The following is a 23,897-nucleotide window of genomic DNA, read 5'->3' as shown; positions in this document are numbered from 1 at the left end:
GCAAGTCCCTTGCCAAGAGAAAAAAAGCTTAGTTTTCTGAATTTTACTGTTACACCTTTTAAATTTCCCAGCTATTGATGTTATTAATGATGATCTTCATGGCATTGATTTGAAAGCCCTTTGTGGGCATGGTAACCTTTGGGCTTGCACTGCATCGTTAATTAGCACCTTAAGATATCAATACTGTTTGAGGAGACAAGAAAATCAGCTAGCAACAGTTGCACACAGAAATGCCCTCAAAGATTCAGAGAATTTGAAAAATGTAGAACTGGAAGGCCAGAGATGTCTTAGCTTACATATGAGAATCACATCACTGAAAAGGACTAAACACTTCAATGCAGAAATGCTGCAAAGCAGGGCCAAAAAATTAAGTGGATTAAAAAAAACCCCAATCAATATAGCTCCCTAAAATGCCCAATAAGATACTGTCATCTTCAACTATTAAAAAAAAAAAATCCACTTAAAATTTTTCAGACCTGTGATTTTTAACTTGCATCAAACTTGGTTGCAGCAGAATAGAAGTCTAAACATAAGAAAGTAGTGAAAGGTACAAAACAAACAAACAAAAAATTAAAAAGTCACTAAATATCCTCCAGTTCAGATCCTTTGCAAAACCACCCAGAACCTGGATCCATTGTAGTCAAATCTTCCTGGCAGCTGATAAAGAAATTCAAGCAGAGAAATCCAGACATCTTAAGTAATTCTCAAAGAGGTCACACTGTTCAGATGTTCAGTTTAGATATTTTTATAGAAAAGGAAATGTGTCTGTTCAACCTCTTTCCATCCTGCTGCTACAGCGACTGACACACTGATGATTCAGTGGTGCAATGATAACACGGCTTTCCAGGCTAAGCTGCTACATTGTTAGGTGACTAAAACATTGGACAAAACTACGTTCTGGTCAATTTCATTCAAACTAACAGCTGAGGAATGAAACATAGCAAAATGACAATGGTTTAGAAAAAGCTTTTCCAGAATTACAAAATTGAGAGGTTCACTTCATATTATGCCAGTAGTATAAGCGGAAGACTGATTTGGAAAAGATTTAAATAATACCTCAACAAACTCAAGCTGAACTCAGGGGTTGCATTGATAAGAAAGTTCACACGATGCCAGGTATCAGCTTTGATACCTCCATATTATTTTCAGTCCTGTTTATCACAGAAGTGTGCTTAACCTCTCCAAATCCAACATCCGTGCAAAGGACAAGGGGGCCACAAATCCAGGGAAGCACAGAAGAGCCCTTCCCCATCAGGAATCAGTCCCCAGTAGGCAGTGGCTGGAAATGGGAACCTTCCTCTAAGAAGACCCTAGTGAGACCGGTCAGATCTTAGCCTGGCTACAGGGGAAAGCAATGATGTCCACCTTCTGGGGTGCCGCCACTTCCATACTCTTCACCACACAGGCTGGCAGGGTTTGAATACATGAGGAAAGAGGTGAAAAGAACAGGCCCACAGGAGCTGGCATGGTGACCAGTCGAAATGGGAGAAATCCCTCCTGCCTTCTGCAGGTGCCTTGGTCATTGTCTGCAGACGGCTGCTCCAGTCTCCAAAAGGGCACACGTTCTGCTGCTGACTGGACAATTACTCTGACACTTTCCTCCCTTCCCTCATCAGTACACCCCAGAGGCTCTCACCACATTAGCAGAACAAAGGTTAAGATACAGTAGCACAATATCCAAAGCCTTCCTCTTAAATGAAATCCTACATGGAAGAAAGCACCTCCCAGGCAAGAGAGCATCACCTCCTTCCCACTGTAGGCTGGACTGGGAAGTACCCCAGACAACTGGTTCTTTTTCTAGCAGAGCACTGGGAGCTCTGAATCACCAGAAGTCTTGACCAGGGATACAAAAAAAGTGAACAGCAGCACCACACAAAAACCCTTAGAAGCACAGGTTGTCCAAAGAGGTGGTAGATGCCCCGTCCCTGGAGACACTCAAGGCTGGGCTGGACGGGGCTCTGGGCAACCTGATCTAGTTGAAGATGTCCCTGCTCATTGCAGGGGGTTGGACTGGATGACCTTTGAAGGTCCCTTCCAACCCAAACTATTGTATGATGAAAAGATATGTCACTTTGTGAGCTGAGGCACTTAGATCTCATTAAATCAGAATATGCAGGTTCAGTAGCTGAACTGGTTAGAAATTAAGGATAGGATTGTAGCCAAGGTATGAAAAGAAAACCTTGGTGCATCTAGCCAGAAATCAACCATATTTTGGCCCTATTACTTGCAGCTATTTCTATCACCTGATGGTCAAAGTATTTCAGGTACTAAGCCTATGCAGTGTAATTCCTCCATGCAAGTGAAAACAGCTACTGCAAGAGTGTTGACTGCTTAATGTATACCATGATAAAACTCTAGCATTCCTGCAGTTAATTAAGAAAAAATTACCTCATTTTATACATATGGTTTCCCTTCTATTTTCTACCACTAAGTATGTTTTGATCTGATTAGTCAACATAGTATCTTCAAGATCTCAAGTTCTACTATAACCTGTGCTTTAGTGCTTCAGATAATGACTGGAGGTACAAAGCTCTGCAGAACATTCAAAAGATCAGAGATTTCTTTTTGTGCTGTTCCAAGTCTTTTTGGGGTCTTTTTCAGTGAACCACAGTAGTCTGGCACAGAACGCTATTCAGTTTTTTCTTCAAGTTGTCAACTGTAAAATACAGTGAGAGTTAGCATCAGTGCAGAAAACAATTTAGAAATCTCTGAATGTCCCAACGAAGTGGAAAAGAATTTAAATGTAGTATTTGAAGAGTATTGACAGCACTATTGTGTTGTCAATTAAAACATGTAATCAAAGGATTAGCAAAGACATTCCTTTTTCACAGTTATGGTAAAAATGCTATTATTGGAGCTTGGTAGCTGACATTCTATATTGTTTAAAATTCCTTGAAATCAGAGGCAACAGAAAACATGGGACAGAAGAAATAAAGATACATATATATTTTTGTATGTGTGTCTCTCTATATATATACACACACAATATTGTAGCTGTCATGGCTGAAGATAGTTAAGAGTACAGTAAAAAAATAAATATATATCCTGTGGCTTGCTAAAGCATTTCTGACCCTCTCAGTTTTGTAATCTTGTGAATGGTCCTATTCTTGAAGTCATTGGGGTTTTTTACTTTACTGAACACACTAACCTCAGGAAATTCTGCCTTATACCTCTATCACCTCCTAGACTGTACATATATTATGCATTCAAGCCATCCAAATGACATCATTTTTCTCCTGAATTACTATAGTAAGTGGTATTTAAAACGTACTTCAAAATAAGAAAGCTACTAATGGCAATATGATTGAAAACAGTCTATAAGCTACCAGTTCACAGCAGTGGCCCCATATTGAGAGCACATAAGCAAGGCAAGGTTTGTGTGGAGAGAAAATGTCTTAAATCTGAACTATGAGCGTTAAACATTACATTAATTTCCCACTCTCCAAATATGTCAGTTGGTCTAATACATATCACTTCCCCTTACAAACCTCACTCACAGAGTAACTGTGGGATGTGAAACATGAAATATCTTTGCTTTCTGTACAAACTGCACTTCTCTAGTGAAATTCTCTTGATATTGAAGAAAATAAATTCCATGTAGCCACAGAAGAGGTATGTTATACAATGTTGGCATGTTCCCAAAGCATCTCGCACTAATACCTCTAAGCTGCTGGAAAAGCCCAAGGAAAAAAGAGATCACTCAGATGCCATGTCCCATTTAATGCTTGGTCTCCCTCCTAAGACTACAGCAATTCAGCATCACTTGCGGTGCTTACTTTCATGACAGGCACAGCTGTCTGCCAGTCTTTGGAACATCATCAACTCATTTTGCAGTAGCACATGGCACAGCTCACAGATCTTTTCTTCTCACCCCTCCCAGTGGACTTGGGCTGAATATAGACAGAAGCAAAAAGGGTTCCTCTCAATGATGACCTCATCTGAGCCACTCAATTCTGACATCACTTTTAGGAGAGCTGGCATAGTAAACACCCTCTCTGATTGCACTCCTTCCTCAATAGGTCTATAACGTGGTGGGAACATAGAGGTAGCTGCCTCTTGAGGAGAAGTACATCAACCACATGGGAAGAGGTCTGTTCAGGAACTGTCACATGGTGAAGTTCAAAACAATCTCTACGAGTGCTGGATGAGCGCAAGAAAATCCTTACTGGGCCAGACCTGTAATGGATCTATGCAAAGAGCTTTTGCAAAAAAGCAAAACATCTGTGATTAGAAACCAACACCTTAAGAATGAAGCACATAAGATTGAGTACGTTTTTCAAATTAATACTAGCCTGAAGAAGGTGCCAAGTTAAACCACTTTTCCACAGCCCAGATCCTGTTTTGGGAGACCACAGTAGCAGTTTCTAGAGTTTTGTTGGCTTTTAGTTTTACCACAACAAAAAGACAACTTGAATTTTCATGACAAACCACCAAGGTGTATGATTCAAGGGCAAATGTTTCTTCCAGATAAATACCACATTCTCCAAGTATGGGTAGAAACTTAGTACTCACACTCATTGCAGCAAATAAAACATTTCTTATGAGAAATAAACTTTGGGGCAAAACATCACAAACAAGAAGACTCTTTGTATACTGTTCTTTTAGTTGACTTATATGTTCCAAAGCAGAGTATTTTTTCCAAGACCAAAGCAAATACAGCAGGAACAGTACAGATAAATAGATCTATTAAGCCAAACACAATTCTTCAAAAATTTGCAGTACTTTAATTCTAAAGACTGGATATAATTGGCTTCAAGGAAGTCAGACCTTGGTCTGGACAAAACAAACTGTCCAATTAGTCAAATGTTAGGTGGAATACTATGAGCTCTGGCAATGACAGACTTTATTCACTGTCCTCATCACCAGCTATATCTTCTCCAGGTAAAAACTTCAGTCATTGACCACTGTAAAAACAAAGGCATTTACAATTCCTGGTTGCATCAGAATGAGTAACAATAACATCCTGGTTTTACACTTTCAGTCCTCGTTAACTTTTGGCTTGAGGCAGTTGACAATACTTACCAGCAGTTAAAGTGTAATTTCAAAGGCTCCCAAGGGAAATGCTTGCATACAAAGGAAAAAAAAGTTTCTATAGAAATCAACACTCAGCATGATTGACTTCACCATATTTGTTCTACTACTCGGGTTTCCTTCATCAATTCAAAGTTATATCTAAACAAAACAAAGAAGAAAAGGTTTGGCTGAATGTGTTAACTAATGAGCCACCACCACAACAGCTTCACAACTTAAGCTGGTCATGACCAACCCTCGAGAGAAAAGAGCTGAACTTCACTAAATGTACACAAAACCAAGCCTGTAGGCACTTTACAAGGGGGTACTCTACCTCAAATACAGTAGAATACTGTTGGTTAAAAAAAATAAACAAACATTTTAGTCTTCAGATACCAAGAACATAATCTTGACTATTCCCTGACTTCAGACAATCTTTTGACATATTTGGTAGACTTGAAATCTTTAAAATTCATCTGCCCTTTAGGAAAGAACAATCCAGGTAAGGATTCACCCATCCTCCCCAAAACAGAAAAGCAGAAAACCAGAAACTCTCACTTTTAATGGAACTACGGCTCCAGGTGCTGAAGGCTATCCAGCAGCATTAAAAGTAGCACTTTGAGATATTTCTCTTATTTTCCAGTGTATTATCCTACCTATTATCCACCAAACAGCAGTCACAGAGAAAAGCTCTGGAGTGTAGCTGGCAAAGACAAAAGGACAAATAGTAAAGGTGCTTATAGGGTTTTTATGTGGGTAAGAAACTTGTAATTTGGCCACTGAGGCTCTCTCTTAAGTCCACCACTTCAATACCAAAACATTAGTATGAGCAGCGAGTTCAAGTGTGACAAATCCAGATGAGTCTGTCAGATGGAAATGCACAGGTTGGACCATTGTTCTTCAGTGACAGTGATCAAGACTTTTCTAAAATATGTGGTTGCTCCGATACACAAATGGCTCTTTCAGATCTTTGGCAAAACTTTGGCTAACCAAATTTAAAATCAGTTTTAACACATTAATTCAAGAGAGGCATGTCAAAATACAGCAGGAGCTGATTTCTGGACATATAAGTATTTAATCTTCATCTCTTGTACTTAAATCACTATTGTTCCTCATTATTTCTTACTCCACTCAAATGAAATTTATTTTTGAAACAGCTCAGAAGTTTCTGCCCCCAAAATCTATACCACCACCAAATTTTAAACCTTAGGCCACAGAACTTACTAGTTTGGTGGGGTTTTTTTAACTATTTCCATCTTATACTTAAGCAGCACATGGTCTGATGAGGTCAGCATTCTTGTTCTTTGTAAAGCACCTGGCACAATGAAGTCCTTGGCCATGAACGGATCTCCTAGTCATTACAGCCAGTCGTAAATCCTCTGTAAACAAAAAGCCAGGCTAAGAGGCAAGCTTGAGCAGCTGCAAAGGATGCTCAAATCAAACACCTTTTGCCATCTGGTTCTTCCAGCGCCATTGCTGCATCATTTATCTAAGGCTCTCATAAAATGATCACCCCTGGAATCTGAGCATCTGCCCATCACAGCACTGAAGCAATTCAGTAGGACAGAGCACTATTTGCAGGAGAAAATGCACTATGTGAAGTCGGTGTGCAACGCAGTAAGGCTTCAATTACCCGCAGGTAGAGTACCCACATGCAAACACTGTATTGCCATATGGAATCAAAATAGGGAGCACTGACAACTGTAAAGCAGAAAATAGCACGTGGGAGAAATCAGCTGAGAAGTCATCCAGGATAAAAGCAAGTATGACAAAGGAAACGGAAGTGTGAAAGAGAAAGCTTTTCTCCCAGAAACTGCACACGCTTAAAGGAGGAGGGGAAAAAAAAAAAAAGAAATCAAGATGTGTCAATCATCAGTAGCATGAGGCAAACCTGAACACAAACCATGAGCAAGAACATGAAAATACCATTTGACACCCTTCTTACAGTCGTAGATCTGCTAATGTGACGGACCACAAACACTTCCACCTCCCTTTTATATTGGGATTCAAAAAGTATATACGTATCTTCACAAAATGCATTTAGTTGCCATATAATATCCTTAGATTGAAATGAGATTTGCACTTTGAAAACTAATAATGAAAAAAAAAATGTACGAGAATACTCCCTTTCACATTTCTCCACAAACTTTCTTCTTAAAAATGTGACAAGGGTACAGCGATTGGACCTAGAAAAGTATTTTTCTCCTCATGAAATTCTGTACAGTTTTCCGTATTTACACTGAAACAAGTGAACAGATGTCTGAAGAAATTAAACACTTTAGAGTGCTAAAATCAAAACATAAGCAATACAATTTTTTAATTTCAGTATTTTAAGGTACAGAAAGTGGAAACTATGAATATCAAATACAAATTTAAACAAAGCCACTTGTCCTCCCCTAGAATAATCAATGTGAACTACTTATAGAAACTTACAAATTTAAAGTAAAATTGAAACAAAATAAATACTGTACACACACTTTCCCTGCCTGCAGGCAAAAGAGGATGGGAAATACTGTTATGAATTGAAAAAAATGCTCTTAAAGCTGCAGCATCCCATTTCCCAGCCAAGTACTTAACACAGTAGTGCGTTTCTGTAAAAAGGAAGACACACATACACCGACCCCTACTGAGCAGACAAGCTAATATTTTCAGAGATATTAGAAGGAAAGATAGAAATTAGACTATGAGAGTAGAAAAAGGAGAGGAAAAGACACATGGGCCAGCAAAACATTACTACAAAACTAGCAAATATAGCCAAGAACTAGCCCCCCCCCCCTTTTTTTTTTTTTTCAAATTCCATGTGTTTTTTTTTTAAAAAAAGTCACCAAAGCATTGGCAGCAATAGACATTTCCCAGCAGATGTGACAATACATATCAATATAATCTCTTCAAACGATCCCTTTCATTCCCTTCCCACAGCATGAAACTCTTATGGCTTAATTTATATTAAAAGTAGAAAAAGGTTTTGTTTTGTTTTCCAAATAGAAATGCAGCTTATGAAGAGCGCGCATTTCCTTATCAGTGCTACTTATGTTTCCCATCCACTGCATGATTTATCACACATACGCTCCCACAAAGTGGGTAAACGAGGCTGTTTTATGTTGGTGGTTTGTTTTGGTTTTTTTTATTTTTGGGAAAAATGGATGTTGCAGCTTTTAATCTTGTTTAACCACAAATAGTAAGGCCCTTGGTTCCATTTATATTTCTTCTGTGAAAGAGTAGCTCTGGGCTCACTCAATCCCAGAGCTACAAACAGCTTTTAATGGTCTGGAAGTATTATGTGAATGAAACTCTGGAAAGACACTAGATTTGGGGGTCATAGTGGGAGTGTGAAGGGAAAGGTGGGAGTGTGGGGTCTGAACAGAGCACTAGTAGTTTCAGGCTTGTAGTACCAGTCATTCTAGCTTCGGTTCTGCTTAGTCTCCACAATTACCAGAAATGGGGTAGGCAAGTTTCACATCAGCTCTGACTCGAAAACCCTGCAAAAATTTTCAACATTTACAACTTCATGGCATTGTGAACAAAGGTAGCTCATGCCATATATTATAGCAAAGCCTAGGGAAAGTTGAAGTTTCTAAAATGTGATCATGACACTGTGCTCTCTTACGTCTCTACTAAAGGTAACACAAGCACTTCAACCACCAAAAAAACAAAAACCTCCCAAAATCCCCCATGTGATCAGAAAGCAATAATTTTAACTCTCAACATCTACCCCTTTCAAAATTGTCTTTAAGAATGGATTCATGTAGAGTATTATAGGTTGCATAGGTAATCTACCTTAGAGGTCGACAAAGGCTACCTTGTAGCCAGGGTTTATTAGCAAGTATAGTAGGAGAAGAAAAGGGAAAGTTGCTGGAAGAGTCTTTGATATGGTTTCTAGGTGGTCTTTCCATTTTCATGTTTGTTTCTTTTTTTTTTTTTTTTTTTTTTTCAGTTGCAGGAATGTGAGAACTTAGAGAATGGGAAATCCCCTATTGTTCTGTCTACAATTAAAAAAAGTCTTACGCCAAATCCAACTTATCTGACTTTTCAAAAAAGATCATCCTTGAAAACAAGTTAGCACAGTAGGCAAAAATTCTCTTTGCCGTCCAGTCAGCGTTCCCCCCTCCTTCCCCTCTTCTACCCCAAGTGAGACAGCAAGGAAAAAAATAGGGGTTTTTTTCTCCACTACAACAACACAAGGTTCAGTCCATCTACTGAAAGATTGGTGCAATAGTGTTTTCATCTAGAACACAATAAAAATATCCCTACATACAAGTACACAAAACAAGTGAGGTCACCACATCCTCTTCATGAGCTACCAGAAGACTTTTTTCCCTTTTTTTCTTTTTTCTTTTTTTTTTTTTGCTTTTGTTTTTAAATACTGCTTATTATGGTAACTTCTTTCAAATTACTTGTTCTGAGGTGGAACATCAGAATTAACTTCTGCTGGAAGCATGGATATCTGAAGAAAATGGGAACGAACCTCTGCCTGTTGACGGCCTATGAAGAGACTATTACATAAATTCATGACAGTGGAGAGCCACTTTGAAAATAAAGGTAGAAAGCAGAGTAAAGAAAGAATAAAACCAAGAAGAAATAATACATATATGGGTCCAGCCACATCTGTGTTCCAATAGTAAAATATGGATAAATAATATGGATGGTCAGAAAAGAGACATTGTACAAGCCAGTCACATGTACAAGAAAGCATTCTCCATCTTTTAAAATTCCTTACTCCAGATTCTATTCTGGCATACTTCTATTTTGGATAAGTGTTCTCAAAAATCTGCCTTCAAGGAGAGAGTTCATTCTTCATTCTGCTCTGAATCCAACTGCTGCCTTAAAACTGTAATTTTCTATTCTTAAAAATTATACAGCCAGCAAGAAGGAAACTGTTTGGTTCAATATGCTAAAGCTAAAATAGTTTCCAAAACCTGGGAGGCATTAATCCATTTGCTCAAGCTTAAGCACAGAGAGTATTCAAGTGGGTATATAATTTTAACTAATATTGACAACATAGTTTATTTCTTTGACTTACTTTGGTGAGAATATATTAAAAGATACTTAAAATATTCTCTTTTAACTATTTCCATCTGGAAAACATAACACCTGAGAACAGCAAGTACTTATAGTCACTTTCAGCACCTGTAGAGTACCTCTTAGCTTATCTTCTGCTTTTTAGAAATCCTTTGTTACCTCGATTCCCAATAGTCTGAATGAGGTTGATAGCTTACATTAAATTAAAAAAAATAAAATAAAAATACTGAAAAAATGCTTTTGTGAAACTGTAATTAGCAAACAAGAAAAGGTTAAAAATATTCTCCCATATACACACAAAACAATGAAGTCAATATAAAGTAAAAGTAGGGCTGCAAAAGCCACTCGTAAGTTATAATTTTCAAGCTCCAGAGGAAGCCATGAAAGCTACCTGACTGATCTGCAGTTGTACTATGTTTTGATGTTTCTCAATTTAGAAACAGGATAACAGTGCTAAATAGTTTTGACCCTGCAGCAATCAAAGACACCTGAAATTCAGAACTATTTCCATAAATTTGTAAAGGCATTGATAACCCAGCCTAGATAAAAATAAGTCTGCAAAAATATTCTGGAAAGTCCAACTGAATTTGTTTTTAAACCACAAGAAGATAAAACTATTCCAGTATAGAATATGGAGGAAGGAAAAACTGGTATGGAAAGTTAAATCAATTCAATGATTTGGATAGCTATGCCTGAGTATTTTTACTCTTAGCAACCAAAAAAAAAAAACCTAACAACCAACAATTGTTGTCACTAGCATATTAATGTTTTCATTTTGGCTGGACCCTTCAAAATGCCCTTTTTCCAGAATCAAGTAAAAGTATTCCCCTTTTTGCCTTCAACCTCATCCCCCAGAAGTTAAATATTTAGTTTTATATTACAGAAAAATACAAATTTTAAATCAAAATTATTTACAATAATTCAGAATCGGCATTTGCTATCAGCTCTGTATGAAGCCTGACACAAATGATCATTCTGATACCAGTAAGCTACTTAATGCTTATATACGCACCAGTTAAGACTTTTAATTGGCTCTCTCCCAGATTTGAAAGCAACACACATTCTCCTGCCTTCCTGACTCTTCGGTAAAACGTGTCTGAAGTACAATAATAATATTTCAATGCTTCTTCCATGCTACATTAAGTAATATGCCAAATCTTAAGATGGCAATGTGTATCTTATGACTTATTTCAGAGTAACTGTTCTGAAGAAACATTTATCTTAACTGATGACCCCATTCCTCCAAAATATATATTAGGTTTCCCTCCTTGGTGTACCAACTTTTAAATAACTTGTACATATACAATTTCAGGAAGCCTTTTTACACAAGAAAATCATCACAGAAAGATCACCAGGAGGAAAAGTATGCACTCCAATTTGGAGGAAAGGGGTGCAGTTTGTAACAAGTTAGCTACTGGACTGACAAAAGACAATTCTTCTGTTTTTAGGAGTCTCTTCCAGTCCATCAAATAAATAAATCTGTATAAAAGAGGACAGATCGAAAAATAATCAAGCTGGCAGAGAATATGCAACTTGCAAGTCAACAGAAGCCCAGCCAATAGCTTACAAAAAGCAGGAAAAAAAATAAGATTCCATATGCCTTAATTTAAAAAATAATTAATAATGCATCTCACCCCTATTTAAGACTATAACCTGAATATCAAATTTAGGAGTCCAGACTAATCACAATTAATGTGGCTCTCCACTGCACCAAACATACATTATCAAAACAATTAAAAACTTTCACATTCTTAAATCTAAATTAATAACCCCCGCAAAAAAAATCTTCCAAATAAATAGTTTTTTAAAATGAATTTAAAAGTTGTCAAAATCTATCAGAAATAAATTATTGATAAACCACCTTCATCATCTTCCCCTCATTAATTAGGTCAGAATCTACCAGCAACAAATGATATTCAAGCCCTGATGAGAGACTATTTCTCACAGTCCATGTCTCTCTGAAGATTTCCCTATTCCCATATGGTTATTGCTGAGCAGGTGTGGCACAGTGAAAATGCAGCATTGGGTTGGGTTTTTTTTTTGTAATTTTTTTTTCTTTTTTCTTTTTTTTTTTTCCTTTCTCGTTTTTGTTCATCAGGCAGTGTTTTATATGGTACATGCAAGTCTGCTTCAAGCAGAGGAACAACAGCAGCTCCAGGCTCTGTTGCCCTCAATACTGGTCTGTGTAGGAAAGACAGCAGTAGTAGAAGTAGCAGCTACGTTAAACAAAGAAGCGTGCATGGCCATTCCGGTTCAGCTTCAAGATCTTCCCGAGGCGCTGTTTAGCTGTTGCCATTCCTTTCTTTGGACGTTTGCCTGAAAAATGAAATCAAGTACTTCAATCAGGAATTTCAGAATACATTTTTATCATTGTAGAACTAAGATGAAACCCGGCTTTCAATATGAAGCAGGCAAGGGACATGGTTTAGTGCTAGAGGTAGGTTATGGTTGGACTTGATGATCCTGAGGGTCTCTTCCAACTGAAATGATTCTATGATTCTAAAATTTTCATCTGAATCTGTTTAAAACAAACAAACAAACAAAAAAACCACACAACAACCAAACAAAAAACCAAAACCACACCAAACACTCCTCATTTTTCTGTTTGGGAGCAAACAAACAGGGAATCAGAATTGTAAAAAAATCCAGGAATTGTTTTCCCTAAACTCTTGTTAGTATTATCAGAAATAAAGTGATTATATTATTTACAAACATTTCCAGTCCAGGGAAGACCAGTGGGTGTGGTGGGGAAGAACCTAACCAGAGCTTCCTGAATTTTGCTCAAGTAAGTTATTCCAGTGAGTAAAGTTTAGAAAACAAACTAGAAACTAAAAACTAAACAGTACGATCATCAGACTGTTTTTTGAAATGTTGCAGCTTTTCAACCTTCACTTCAATAACAAATATGATTCATGCTAGTGTTTCAGAGTAGCGTTGTGGTTCCGTTCCCTGTAACAAATGCACAACAACACGTGCAGAGGTGCAGTGTTAACTATGAAAGTTTAATCTGGCCATGGACCCAGTTAGATCTCTCTTAATTGTGCCTCCACACATTCTGTGCCATAATTGGAGTGTCCACAGGATGCCTATTTTGTATTTTTTCCTCAAGGTCTAAGTCTGCCCTTCTTTCAGTTTCTGCATTTGAAAGTGCTTTTTGATGCTTACAAGCTCCTTTTTCTAGGTTTTTTTTTTCCCCCACTCTGGCAAGAGGACCAGAGAGATAAACATTACCTTTTGTCGCCTGGTTGCTGATAGGAGGTGGATTTGATGCTGGCCTCTTTGTTGGATGAAGCGGTACAGACAAGGATGTTTCACCATACGGCGTGTCAGGGCTAAGGCTGCCATCACTCAGCCGACACTCTCCTTGAGTTAGACTGGAGTCCCGTGTATACTTGCTATGCTGAAAACTCAGGCCGTTGTTGTGGACTATACTTCTGTTCTCCTGAACCTTATGATTGGCTTCTGATGCAGCCTCTTTCTTGATATATTTGTGAGTTTTACTTGTATCCTAGAATGGAAATAAGAAAAAAAGTAGAAGTTAACACCTTCTAGCCACAAGTTCACTCCATTTTTTCACATTATACTACTGGATCTTTGAAAAAGATAGTTCCACCAGTGTCTGACCATTTCATGACACCATCACTTCTTTTAGTATAGATACCTCTTAAAAATAAGATAAAATATAGTATCCCTGTGCAAGCTTTTCCAAATGCACTTAAAGGCAGTGCTATACATTACACATACCAGTGTACTCAATTTCTCTACTTTTTGGTTTTAGTGTGCATTGATCAAAACAAATGCAATTGTTCTTGATTAAACTGGCCACTATCGCAAGCCATACCACAACTACTGCCTAGTTAAACAGGCAATTTGTTTTCAATATTCAGCTGATGACAGAAGAAATGCTAAACTGAGAATTACAAACTGTAAGGAGTATCACGTAGTTAAGATACTCTTACAAAAAAACCCCCACACACCTACAAAGCATGAAGTTAAAAAACAGCTATTAAATCACGCTGTTATTTTGTAACTTTAATTGTTCAATTTCATTGTTTAACTGTTTTAATACTTCTAACAGAGACAAGTTTAGAAAGACCAAAAAAGTTCAGAGTGTAAGAGACACAACCTTTCATTTATATATCGCTTGCTGGATTCCACCTGGGCATCAGAAAACAAAAATATTCCTACCTGCTGGCTTTTGAAAGGCTGTACCAGTTTGGCAGTACCAATTTCTTAAGCAAGTATCTTTACTATAAGTTCTACCACCAGGTTCCACTTATTCTGATGCTCTGAGAATAACGATGACTAAAAAATACAGTGCTTCTCCAGTTACGCTGAATGTAAAATCACACTTTTTAATGAAGTATTTTTTATTTTTAAAGGTACTGCCCTCAGCATTTTAATACTAGCCACTATGACAAAAGAGAGTTTGAAAGGAAAACAAACAAACAAGCAAACAACAGTGGGGAAAAAAATAATTACAAAAATATAATATTCAGTTACCAGCACCAGAAGTACCTATTATCAGATATGCAGTATGGAAAGACCTGTCCACCATGCTTTTTGTATTTACAACTTCATGATCTCTTTTTTTCATAAAAATGTTCTCAAAATGTTTTAAGTTTTGCTTCACCTGAGGGGTAATCCTGGAAGCTTCATTCAGGTGTCTAGCCCATGCTGAAGTCCCCAAGTCTCTTTCCTCTTCCTTCACTGACCTACCTAAAGAGAAGTTCAATAAGCTTCAATTTTAAAATCAATTACTAGGAATACAAAGTTAATTTTACATTTTAATGACTTTAAAATTAAAACAACAAAAAATGAAAATACAATGGAAAATATTTCCTACGAACAAAATTAAAAGTTGTCAGAGCTGCTTGGCACTACACTCTAAATTAGGAAAACAACCTCACAGTATAAATACACCTAATTAAAGATCCATATAAGGATGGGTCATATAAGGTCCATATAAGATCCATATAAGGAAGGTCAGAAAAATATTAATATAACCATTCAAATTTGAAGGTACTGATGTTGAAGACAGGTTACTCTCTTTGTTATGCTACAGTTTTCTACCATGGCTTTGTATCATGAGGAGTTCATACAAAGATGGCCATTTAATTTTCAAATATTATTAACTGTCTTGTTTCTAAGCACTGATGTGCTATTCAGGTACAACATATGGAAGATCTATGCTGATAGGCCTACAGAATAAGTGTCGTCATTGAAAACATACTTACAATACAGTTAACTTGTAAAATTGAGGGTATCCTAAGACACCAATTCAATTTGAATTTGGAGAGACTGAAAAATTTTGCAAAACCTGCTAGGTAAGAAGGACAGTTTCATCTTTACCCGTGGAGTCTGACAGGTATACTGGGTCTGTCTGGACCAGAATTTTTTCCTAACAGTCCATGTGGTGCTACACTTTAGATTTGTGGCTAAAACTGTTATAACTCAAAGTTCTGGCTGGTGCTGAGAAGTGCTTTCACAGTGTCACAGCCTTCTCCTTTCCCACTCTGCCCCCTGCAGTAAGTAGGCTAGGGGTAAGCAGAGAGCTGACCTGCATTGGCCAAAGGGATATTCCATGGCATATAACATCATGCTTGGCAATAAAAATGGGCATAGGGGAAGAGGCTGAGGGGAAAGGTGGTCTTCCAAGGCAGAGTCATTGCTCAGAGACTGGCTGAGCGTCAGTCTGCTTGCAGAAGGTGGTGATTGCCTTTGCACTACTTGTTTCTTTTCCTCTTTCCTTCACTTACTAAATCATCTTTTTGTCAACCCATGAATCTTCTCACTTTTGCTCTTTCTATTCTCTCTCCCTTCCTAAAGGGTGAGGGGAGAGAATAACTGGCTGTGGTGTAGGTGCTTATCTGTTGCCCTGAGTCAACCCACCACAATTTAGAAACCTGGGTATTATGTTTTTCATAAAGTTACAAAAACGGAAAGGCACTCTATGTGTCTGTGTGGTTTGCTGGTTAGGGTTTTTTGGTGGTGATGGTGGTGTTATTTATTTATTTGGTTGGTTGTTGGGTTTTAAGGACATACAGCTTCAATTACCAGAACACAGCCAATGACATATTAGGCTTTCCTGTTATCAATGTAAACAAAAATCAACATACTAGTAGTTCTTTGAATTAGCACCCTATTTGTTGGTGGGCTTCTATTTGTTTCACATCAGCAAAGCTATAATCCTCTTCCATTTCCATCTCAAGCAAAGAATTTTCAAACATAATGACTCTCTTTCTCTCTGTTCCAAGAAGCGATTTTGATTCCTTTGAGGGGATTAGTGTTAATGTTCTGCTGTCTGTCATTCCCAAAATGCATTTAACACATCTGTTTTCCACACACATCAAAATGTCACTGACAAAACAAATTATCTCTGAATTCTCCTCTTCAAGATTAGAATCTCCTTTAATGCACTGCATTCACAGCAGAATTTCAGGAGTAAAGCCAAATATGCCTTCTAAAGACACATGAAAAAATCACCAAGCAGATTCTATGGATATCTAAGTAACACACATGTCATGCATACTGCAACCATGAAGCTTCTGTTGATCTTTTCTGGAGGAGATTACACTCTCAATAAGGAGAATATACTTTCAATCTAGCCATGACTTCGCCAGTCCTGGAAAGATGACACAAAACTTTTAGATGGCAATATTTAGAAGACGTATTCTGATGACCTCTCAATCTAAGTTTGTCCTAGTTTTCAGAAGTAACATTTACTTTTTTACGGGTGAGGAAAAAAAAAAAAAAGGAAAAAACCCCCACACTTTTAAAAATGTCAGTCTGATTTACTTAAAAACTTGACTACAAATCTAAAAATGTAATTTATTCTGAGTTATTCTGAGTGTTTATTTGGAGCAGATTGTCCAGAAGCAGAGAGCAGCAGCGTCATGAGTTCAGATACCTACCTTCTATTGTTTTGTGGCTCTGAGATGGCTGTCTGTCTTTATGCCTACTCCTGGGGTAGCTTCTGTGTTCCTGAAGAGAGGTTCTTTTATCTGTGCAGTCTGTGCTTTGAGTATGACCTGGTAAACATGTAGTATAGTGCAATCCTGCCATAGAAAGCATGCCCTGAATAGCTTCTTCTTCTGTACTTGTCGAGGTAGGACATTCCCTAGAAAAATAAAAGAGTATTAAGCAGTTCGAAATAGAAACCTAAATTTCTCTGAAGGAATGATTTTTACATTGGTATGAAGCAGAACCATAAATACATGCAAAAATGTCTAACAGTTTATAAAAAAATGCCCACAATATGCTTACTTTTTACCGGGAGTTTCATTTCTGGATGGCTTCTGGGTATTTTGACAAAGGCCTCTCCTGACCTTAGATTCCTCCTTGAAATTTGATGTTACTTCCTGCTTCTCTTCATCACCTGAGCTTTCTGACTCCTCTGTGGAGGAATCCTTCTGCTGAAACAAGAGAAAAACAGTACACAGAAAGGTCACCTTGCCTCCTAAATAAGAGACACTGCCTTAATTTACTCTAAGTAAAAACATTCAAAGGCTTCCAGGTCCAACTTTTTAATATAAACCATGCACAAATTATCACACTGTATTTAAAGACAGCATTGATAATTCTTATCTTCAATACTCAAAGTAGAGGAAAAGATATGGAAGTATGGTTCCCAGCAGAAGTCAGAATTGATGCCTATTACATATAACAAAACATATCCTGCCCCGAGTAATTGTTTATGGTTCCTGCTCTCACAAAAGCTAACTTTCAGCAGCTGCATCTTTCTAATGAGTGACAGAAGTTTTCAGGTGGATCCAGAACACAGCAGGAACAGAAACACAGCAGCTGTTGCCTCTCTCACAGTGGCATGGCCTCATTTCTTGAATGAAAGGGCTTTTCAGCTCCTGCTGGGATTACAGCTTGTATGGGTAGGAGCTTCTCAAAGGTGAAGCAACCATATGTGAGTCAATATGCCTTTACATGAAGCAAGGGCTACAACAGGTATTTTCCATCGTGGTAATTCAGACTCATCTATTTTCAACAAGTACAGAGAATGTCACGATTTTTTTTTCAAGCCAAGGAATATACATGACATTCAACAGAAGTGTTGAAGTAGAAGATCAGAACATGGAGGAATCATAATACTTCAAGACTGACTCCACTATCACTATCATAAAAAATGGAACTGGAGTGAATGCAGTGCATTGTATCACCAAGGGATGTTTTCATACAATGGCTTAATTCACAAGAGCAGCTCATTAATCTTTGACACTTGTGACACAAATAGGCAGTTAAATTATAAATACAACTCAATGTTAGTAATAAAGCTATTATCTTGTTTTGTTAAGATCTTTGGTGCAATGCAAAAACAATTTACAGGAGCTACTGATACAATTCATTTTGGATATATCAGTACAAAAGACAAATTTAAACATGCAGAAAAATTATTCCATTAGACGCTATTAGAAATTAAGAAGCAGAAGAATACAGAAGGAACTAAGAGAGTAAATGGCAGCAATAGAAAACATTTCACTCAATGACAAAGTCATCCAAAACTGCCTACATTCTCCTGCAAAGAAGAAATACACCCCTTTTGAATAACCATTGATTCTACGTCTTAAAAAAGGAAACCTGCTGAGCCAAAGTTGTTGGCAGTGCAGTTGAAGAAACCAGAACAAGCCACATCATGAAGGTTCCTACCACTTATTCCAACATCTAGACCAAAACACTAGCTTTCCAGAAACACAAAACAAAAATGTGAGGTAATTACTCCACCATTTTACTGCTCTCCAATTAAAATTGAAATTAATAAGTCAGAATACAATTTTGCAAGGGCAAAAATCATAAAAATATTTGTATATACATACGCACACTTCTAAATACTAAAAGTTGTATTAAAATACATGCATGTAAATATACGTACCTGTACACATGTATGTGTGTGTACACTTTGTTTAGTTGTAAGGAAATCAATACAGTCTAGACCCTCAAATGGAGGATTCCCATTTATTTCAAATAGTCTATTTCCTCAACAGTCTATGTCCTCAATAGTCTATTTCCTCAACAGGATTTAGCCACTTCAGTTTTTTTATAAAACAGAAGGCCTATAAGATTCAATATATTCATCAATGACTTGGATGATGACACCAACCTGGGAGGAGTGGCTGACACACCAGAGGCTGTGCTGCCATCCAGCAAGACCTGGACAGGCTGGAGAGTTGGGCGGGGAACAATTTAATGAAACATAACGAGGGCAAGTGTAGAGTCTTGCATCTGGGCAGGACTGACCCCAGGTTCCAGTATAAGTTGGGGAATGACCTGTTAGAAAGCAGTGTAGGGGAGAGGGACCTGGGGGTCCTGGTGGGCAGCAGGATGACCATGAGCCAGCACTGTGCCCTTGTGGCCAAGAAGGCCAATGGCATCCTGGGGTGGATTAGAAGCGGGGTGGTTAGTAGGTCGAGAGAGTTTCTCCTCCCCCTCTACTCTGCCCTGGTGAGACCTCATCTGGAATATTGTGTCCAGTTCTGGGCCCCTCAGTTCAAGAAGGACAGGGAACTGCTGGAGAGAGTCCAGTGCAGAGCCACAAAGATGATGAAGGGAGTGGAGCATCTCCCTTATGAGGAAAGGCTGAGGGAGCTGGGTCTCTTTAGCTTGGAGGAGACTGAGGGGTGACCCCATTAATGTTTATAAATATGTAAAGGGTGAGTGTCACGAGGATGGAGCCAGGCTCCTCTCGGTGACAACCAATGGTAAGACAAGGGCTAATGGGTGCAAACTGGAACACAAGAGGTTCCACTTAAATATGAGAAGAAACTTCTTCACGGTGAGGGTGCCAGAGCACTGGAACAGGCTGCCCAGGGAGGCTGTGGAGTCTCCTTCTCTGGAGATATTCAAAGCCCGCCTGGACGCCTCCCTGTGTAACCTCATCTGGGTGTTCCTGCTCTGGCAGGGGGATTGGACTAGATGATCTTTAGAGGTCCCTTCCAATCCCTAATATCATGTGATTCTGTGAAGATTGTTTCCATTTAACGATGCTCTAAAATGAAACTCTGTGGTAGATATTCATAATTCTAATGATAAAATTTAGACTTGTTATGGAAGAAATGAACAAAGCAACTAGGATATAACTTTTCTTAGACTTTGCATGTTCAAGAGCAGGGCTGCCAGCCCAACTTTAATGACAAAGAAGATCATAAAATTTGGGTCAAGATAGCATATCTTGTAATTTTTCTCAGTGCTAGAATAAAAGAAGAATGAGGAAGAACCATAACTTTGAGATATTAACTTGAACAATAAGTTAATACTTTGTTCTTGTTCTTTTAACACAAACTTCGACCAGATAAATTTGAAGTGAGTGAACAAAATTCTATTTAATTCCTTCGTTAACTTTTGTGACGTTTTCTCACTATACCTGTGTAGTGCAATCAGGCTCAGATTCTTCTGAATCAGAAATATCAGAGTATTCTGAGGATCCATTCCTGAGTTCTGCTTTCACACTTTCAAAGAACACTGAGGAGAGAAAAATTAAAATATAAGACCCAACATTTATCACATATAATATTTAACAATTATTTTGGAAGTAAAGATCAAGAAACACATATTTAGTTTTAAACAGTCTGTAAACAAAAGCACATCCACATATTGATCTGGTCCACAAGTCAAGTTTGCTTAAAACTCTAGCGAGTTGCCCTACTGTTGACCAATAGACCCCTCAAGCAACTGACTAGATGAAGCCAGAGGAGGAGAAATCAGGTGCAGCAGGAGCAAATATTTTTTCTCTTCCCATACAGCACATACTCCGGAGATGGCACCTTGGGCAATTTCTGCTTTTGTATAAAGGCTAGAGTCAGAGACGTGGTTCTCAGAAAATGTTAATTAGAAGTAATTTTCAATATTACTTTGTCTTAGACTCTTTAAACCTGGAATTTCCTTGTTTAAAAACAAAGACAGTTATACAGAAACACTAAACATGGAAGTCGGGATATTAAGCAATTTAAAGGTAAAAAAAAAAAAAATCATTGTGTTACTTGGAATTTTACATTTACATCACAATTTACTGGCAAATTCTGCCTGTTTTGTGCTAATACAGAGTCGCCAATCAGGGGTGAAATGTACACCTGTTAAAGATTAAAATATTACTGTAATGTTATACAATACACTTGCATTGGTTTTCATCACAGAAAGACCTGAAAAGGAAGAGGAGGAGAGGAAATACCAACCTTAGACATGCTTTTTCCTAGTAGTAACAAAGTACTAATCAGAAAATGAGGTGTCAAAATAGACATCAAAACCACTGACATATGACAAAGCAATCAATCAAATCAGCCACTTAGTCCACATGGTTTACTTTTTGAAGTGCCGAAAGAACTCAAACATGAAGTAGCTAAGCAGCTCTCGGCAGCTCATACTCCTAAAAGGCAGCATATGTCCTAAACAGCCACGAGTGGGAAACACATTTTCAAGCGTTGGAATCCAAGGCTTGGGGTCAGTGGGCTGTATGTATACGTGTCAAGGCTGCTGGCAGAAATCTTGACTAAGTACAAATTTGTGACAGACTACAATATGCAGTTCAACTAGCGAAAGTTTTTTTGAGAAAAGCCAAATAGAATAAAAACTTATGAATGTGTGTCAAGAAGGTAGAGCATAAAGGAAGCAACATAACTTTTTCAAGTTTTCAAATACTCACAATTTCATATAAAACTACGCTGAAAGCAAACCAACATTTTAATTTTACTTGTCTTCATTCCAGACCTAATTTTGATCTGCGTTGGTTTGCTTTCAGCGTAGTTTTATATGAAACTACATCAACAGAACATAATTCTTCATACTCATAAATTATGCAAGCATAAAAGATGTATTTGTAACCCTATATACACTGCAATTCTAGTAGGATTTTGTTCCTTTTATAGACTGTGGCAAAGCTCATAAATAGGTGTCAAATATATTTCAGGAGATATCACTAATTTCTAAACACTGTATAAGCGGAATTTAGTTTTAGAGTCAGAAGAAAGCAAAGAATGAGACAGGTTATCAGAAGGTGAATACAAAGAACAGCTGGGACCAAAATCCAGAGAAGACTAATTAAACTTAAAATAGTAGAACTGTGAGGAATATCTGAACACACTAAATGAGCAACAACACTGTATATGAAGTTAAGCTAAATAAAGTAATGGTCAACATATGAAAATAAATGAATATTCTAAATTACTTTAGCTCAAAAAACCCCAAGGGATTTCTGATGATAACTCAAGCCTTCAGCTCATTTCAAAACGGGAAACAAGATTCTAGGATAAGCAACAGCATGCATGATGCAGAAAATAATACCATTATGTAGCGCAAATGAATTTTCCTTTGGGTTACTACCTTTTTCAAAGGAAATATTGCTCCAGACTTAGAGACAATTTAAAGGAAGGAGCAAGAACAAATAAGGATATCTAAATATGGTCACTGCTTTTCCCACCACCCACTTTCTACATACCCCTGCAAAAGACTACTGTAATTTTCCCACCCTTCTCTTTCAGATACAGATTTCAGATATATTTACTGATCTTCACACCACATCACATGTTATTAGGACCCCTCATCTCTTCATCCATGAATGTGATGTGTAACTAAGCTTAAAAAAAATGTTTAAAAATCGGTCTAAATATACTAGTTGGGTCTTGCTTTTTGTTTGTTGTTTTTGTGAGTTACCTTGGTAAATACTGTTGTTACTTTAAAATGAACCGGTTTACCCCCAGATAAAGTTATGGCCCTGCACCCTTCCAGAGACTGCGTGGAATACTCCAGAAATCAGATGAATGAAAGCAGTCATTATCTGCAAGATCAGGCTAAGCTAACATGAATTCAAAAAAATATCTCAAAACACCTTCCCTTCCTCCACACAAAGTGTCTTGCTCCATTAAGCACAGCACTTGATCGTTGTCTCTCTGATAACACTGGGTCACCATTTAGAACCAGGATCTTAGCATGACACATAAAGCTATATAGAGCTTGATCCCTTTAAAGGCACCTCTCTGTGGACATTGCGCCTTGGCCTAAATCCCAGTAAGAACAATGGAAGGTAGCAGCTGTTATAGAAACAGGTAGTTCCTTTTATGGAATTTTCCGCTAAAAACAGCTTATCTCTCTCTGTAGACCTTCAGTTAAGGCAAAGTAATCAAATGTAGGTGATCTCTAATAGGGAAATCTGACGACTCTCACTAATCAATTAAAAATATTAGTGATAGTCCTGAGTACTCAAATTCTGGAAGAACAATCTGAGCATTCACTTATTGTTCTAAGCATCTTTCTTACAATTAGATACACACTGCCACATTTATTCTGTATCAAATAAGATGAAAAATTTTGAAGTAAACCTGCCATTTTTCTGTATGATTTAATCTTTGATTCAAGTGTAAAAATCAGTTTAATTTACTCAGTTTAACTTTTAAGTGGAAAACGACCACATATACCTGAGCCTTCACTCAACAAGCTGTTTGCCTTGTTGGTTCATGACTATCCAAGAGGGATCTCTTCCTTGTCCAAATTTTTTAATACTGTTCTCTGTGACCTCTGGAAGCACAATTTCAAATTGCCTTGTTAAAAAAAAAATTATATATCTATATATCTATCTCCAGGCTGATAATGGACTCAGATGTTGTTACAGATTGTTGTGCAGGAAATTAAAGGAACTGTAAGTCTCTAGAGGAGTCTTGTTATCTTTTAGGTGTTGACCTCAGTTTCCTAATACATACCCTCCACTGTGAAAGGATGGGACTTTTACAATTAAACAGAGCTGAACAGCTACATCAAGGACCAATTTCTTATTGCACATGGATAGTGTTATTAAAAACAGGCAATGAAAACAGGCATTCAGTATTGATACTTTACTAATGCACTGCTGAACACTTGGCAGGAAGGCCTGAGGC

At 37.7% G+C, this 23,897-nt stretch overlaps 1 protein-coding gene across 2 annotated transcripts in view; it reads right to left on the bottom strand.

Moving 5' to 3' along the window:
• Positions 1-7,395: 7,395 nt before the first annotated feature.
• The window catches only part of KDM7A (lysine demethylase 7A), a 69,299-nt gene continuing 52,797 nt past the window's right edge, over positions 7,396-23,897 (bottom strand). The window contains exons 15-20 of one of the 2 annotated variants that reach the window (XM_065640698.1): positions 20,399-20,496; positions 17,296-17,444; positions 16,944-17,149; positions 14,663-14,748; positions 13,261-13,537; positions 7,396-12,345 (exon numbers count right to left, since the gene is read on the bottom strand). In XM_065640698.1, the coding sequence (XP_065496770.1) occupies positions 12,251-12,345; positions 13,261-13,537; positions 14,663-14,748; positions 16,944-17,149; positions 17,296-17,444; positions 20,399-20,496 (911 nt within the window). In that variant the 3' untranslated portion in view covers positions 7,396-12,250. The remainder of the gene's footprint in view (positions 12,346-13,260; positions 13,538-14,662; positions 14,749-16,943; positions 17,150-17,295; positions 17,445-20,398; positions 20,497-23,897) is intronic. The other variant, XM_065640702.1, reaches the window with a different exon arrangement.

Source organism: Caloenas nicobarica, chromosome 1 (genome assembly GCF_036013445.1).
Source record: "Caloenas nicobarica isolate bCalNic1 chromosome 1, bCalNic1.hap1, whole genome shotgun sequence".
NCBI classification, from domain to species: domain Eukaryota; kingdom Metazoa; phylum Chordata; class Aves; order Columbiformes; family Columbidae; genus Caloenas; species Caloenas nicobarica.
The sequence above is the reverse complement of the archived record's forward strand: the minus strand, read 5'-3'. Positions and strand labels throughout refer to the sequence as shown.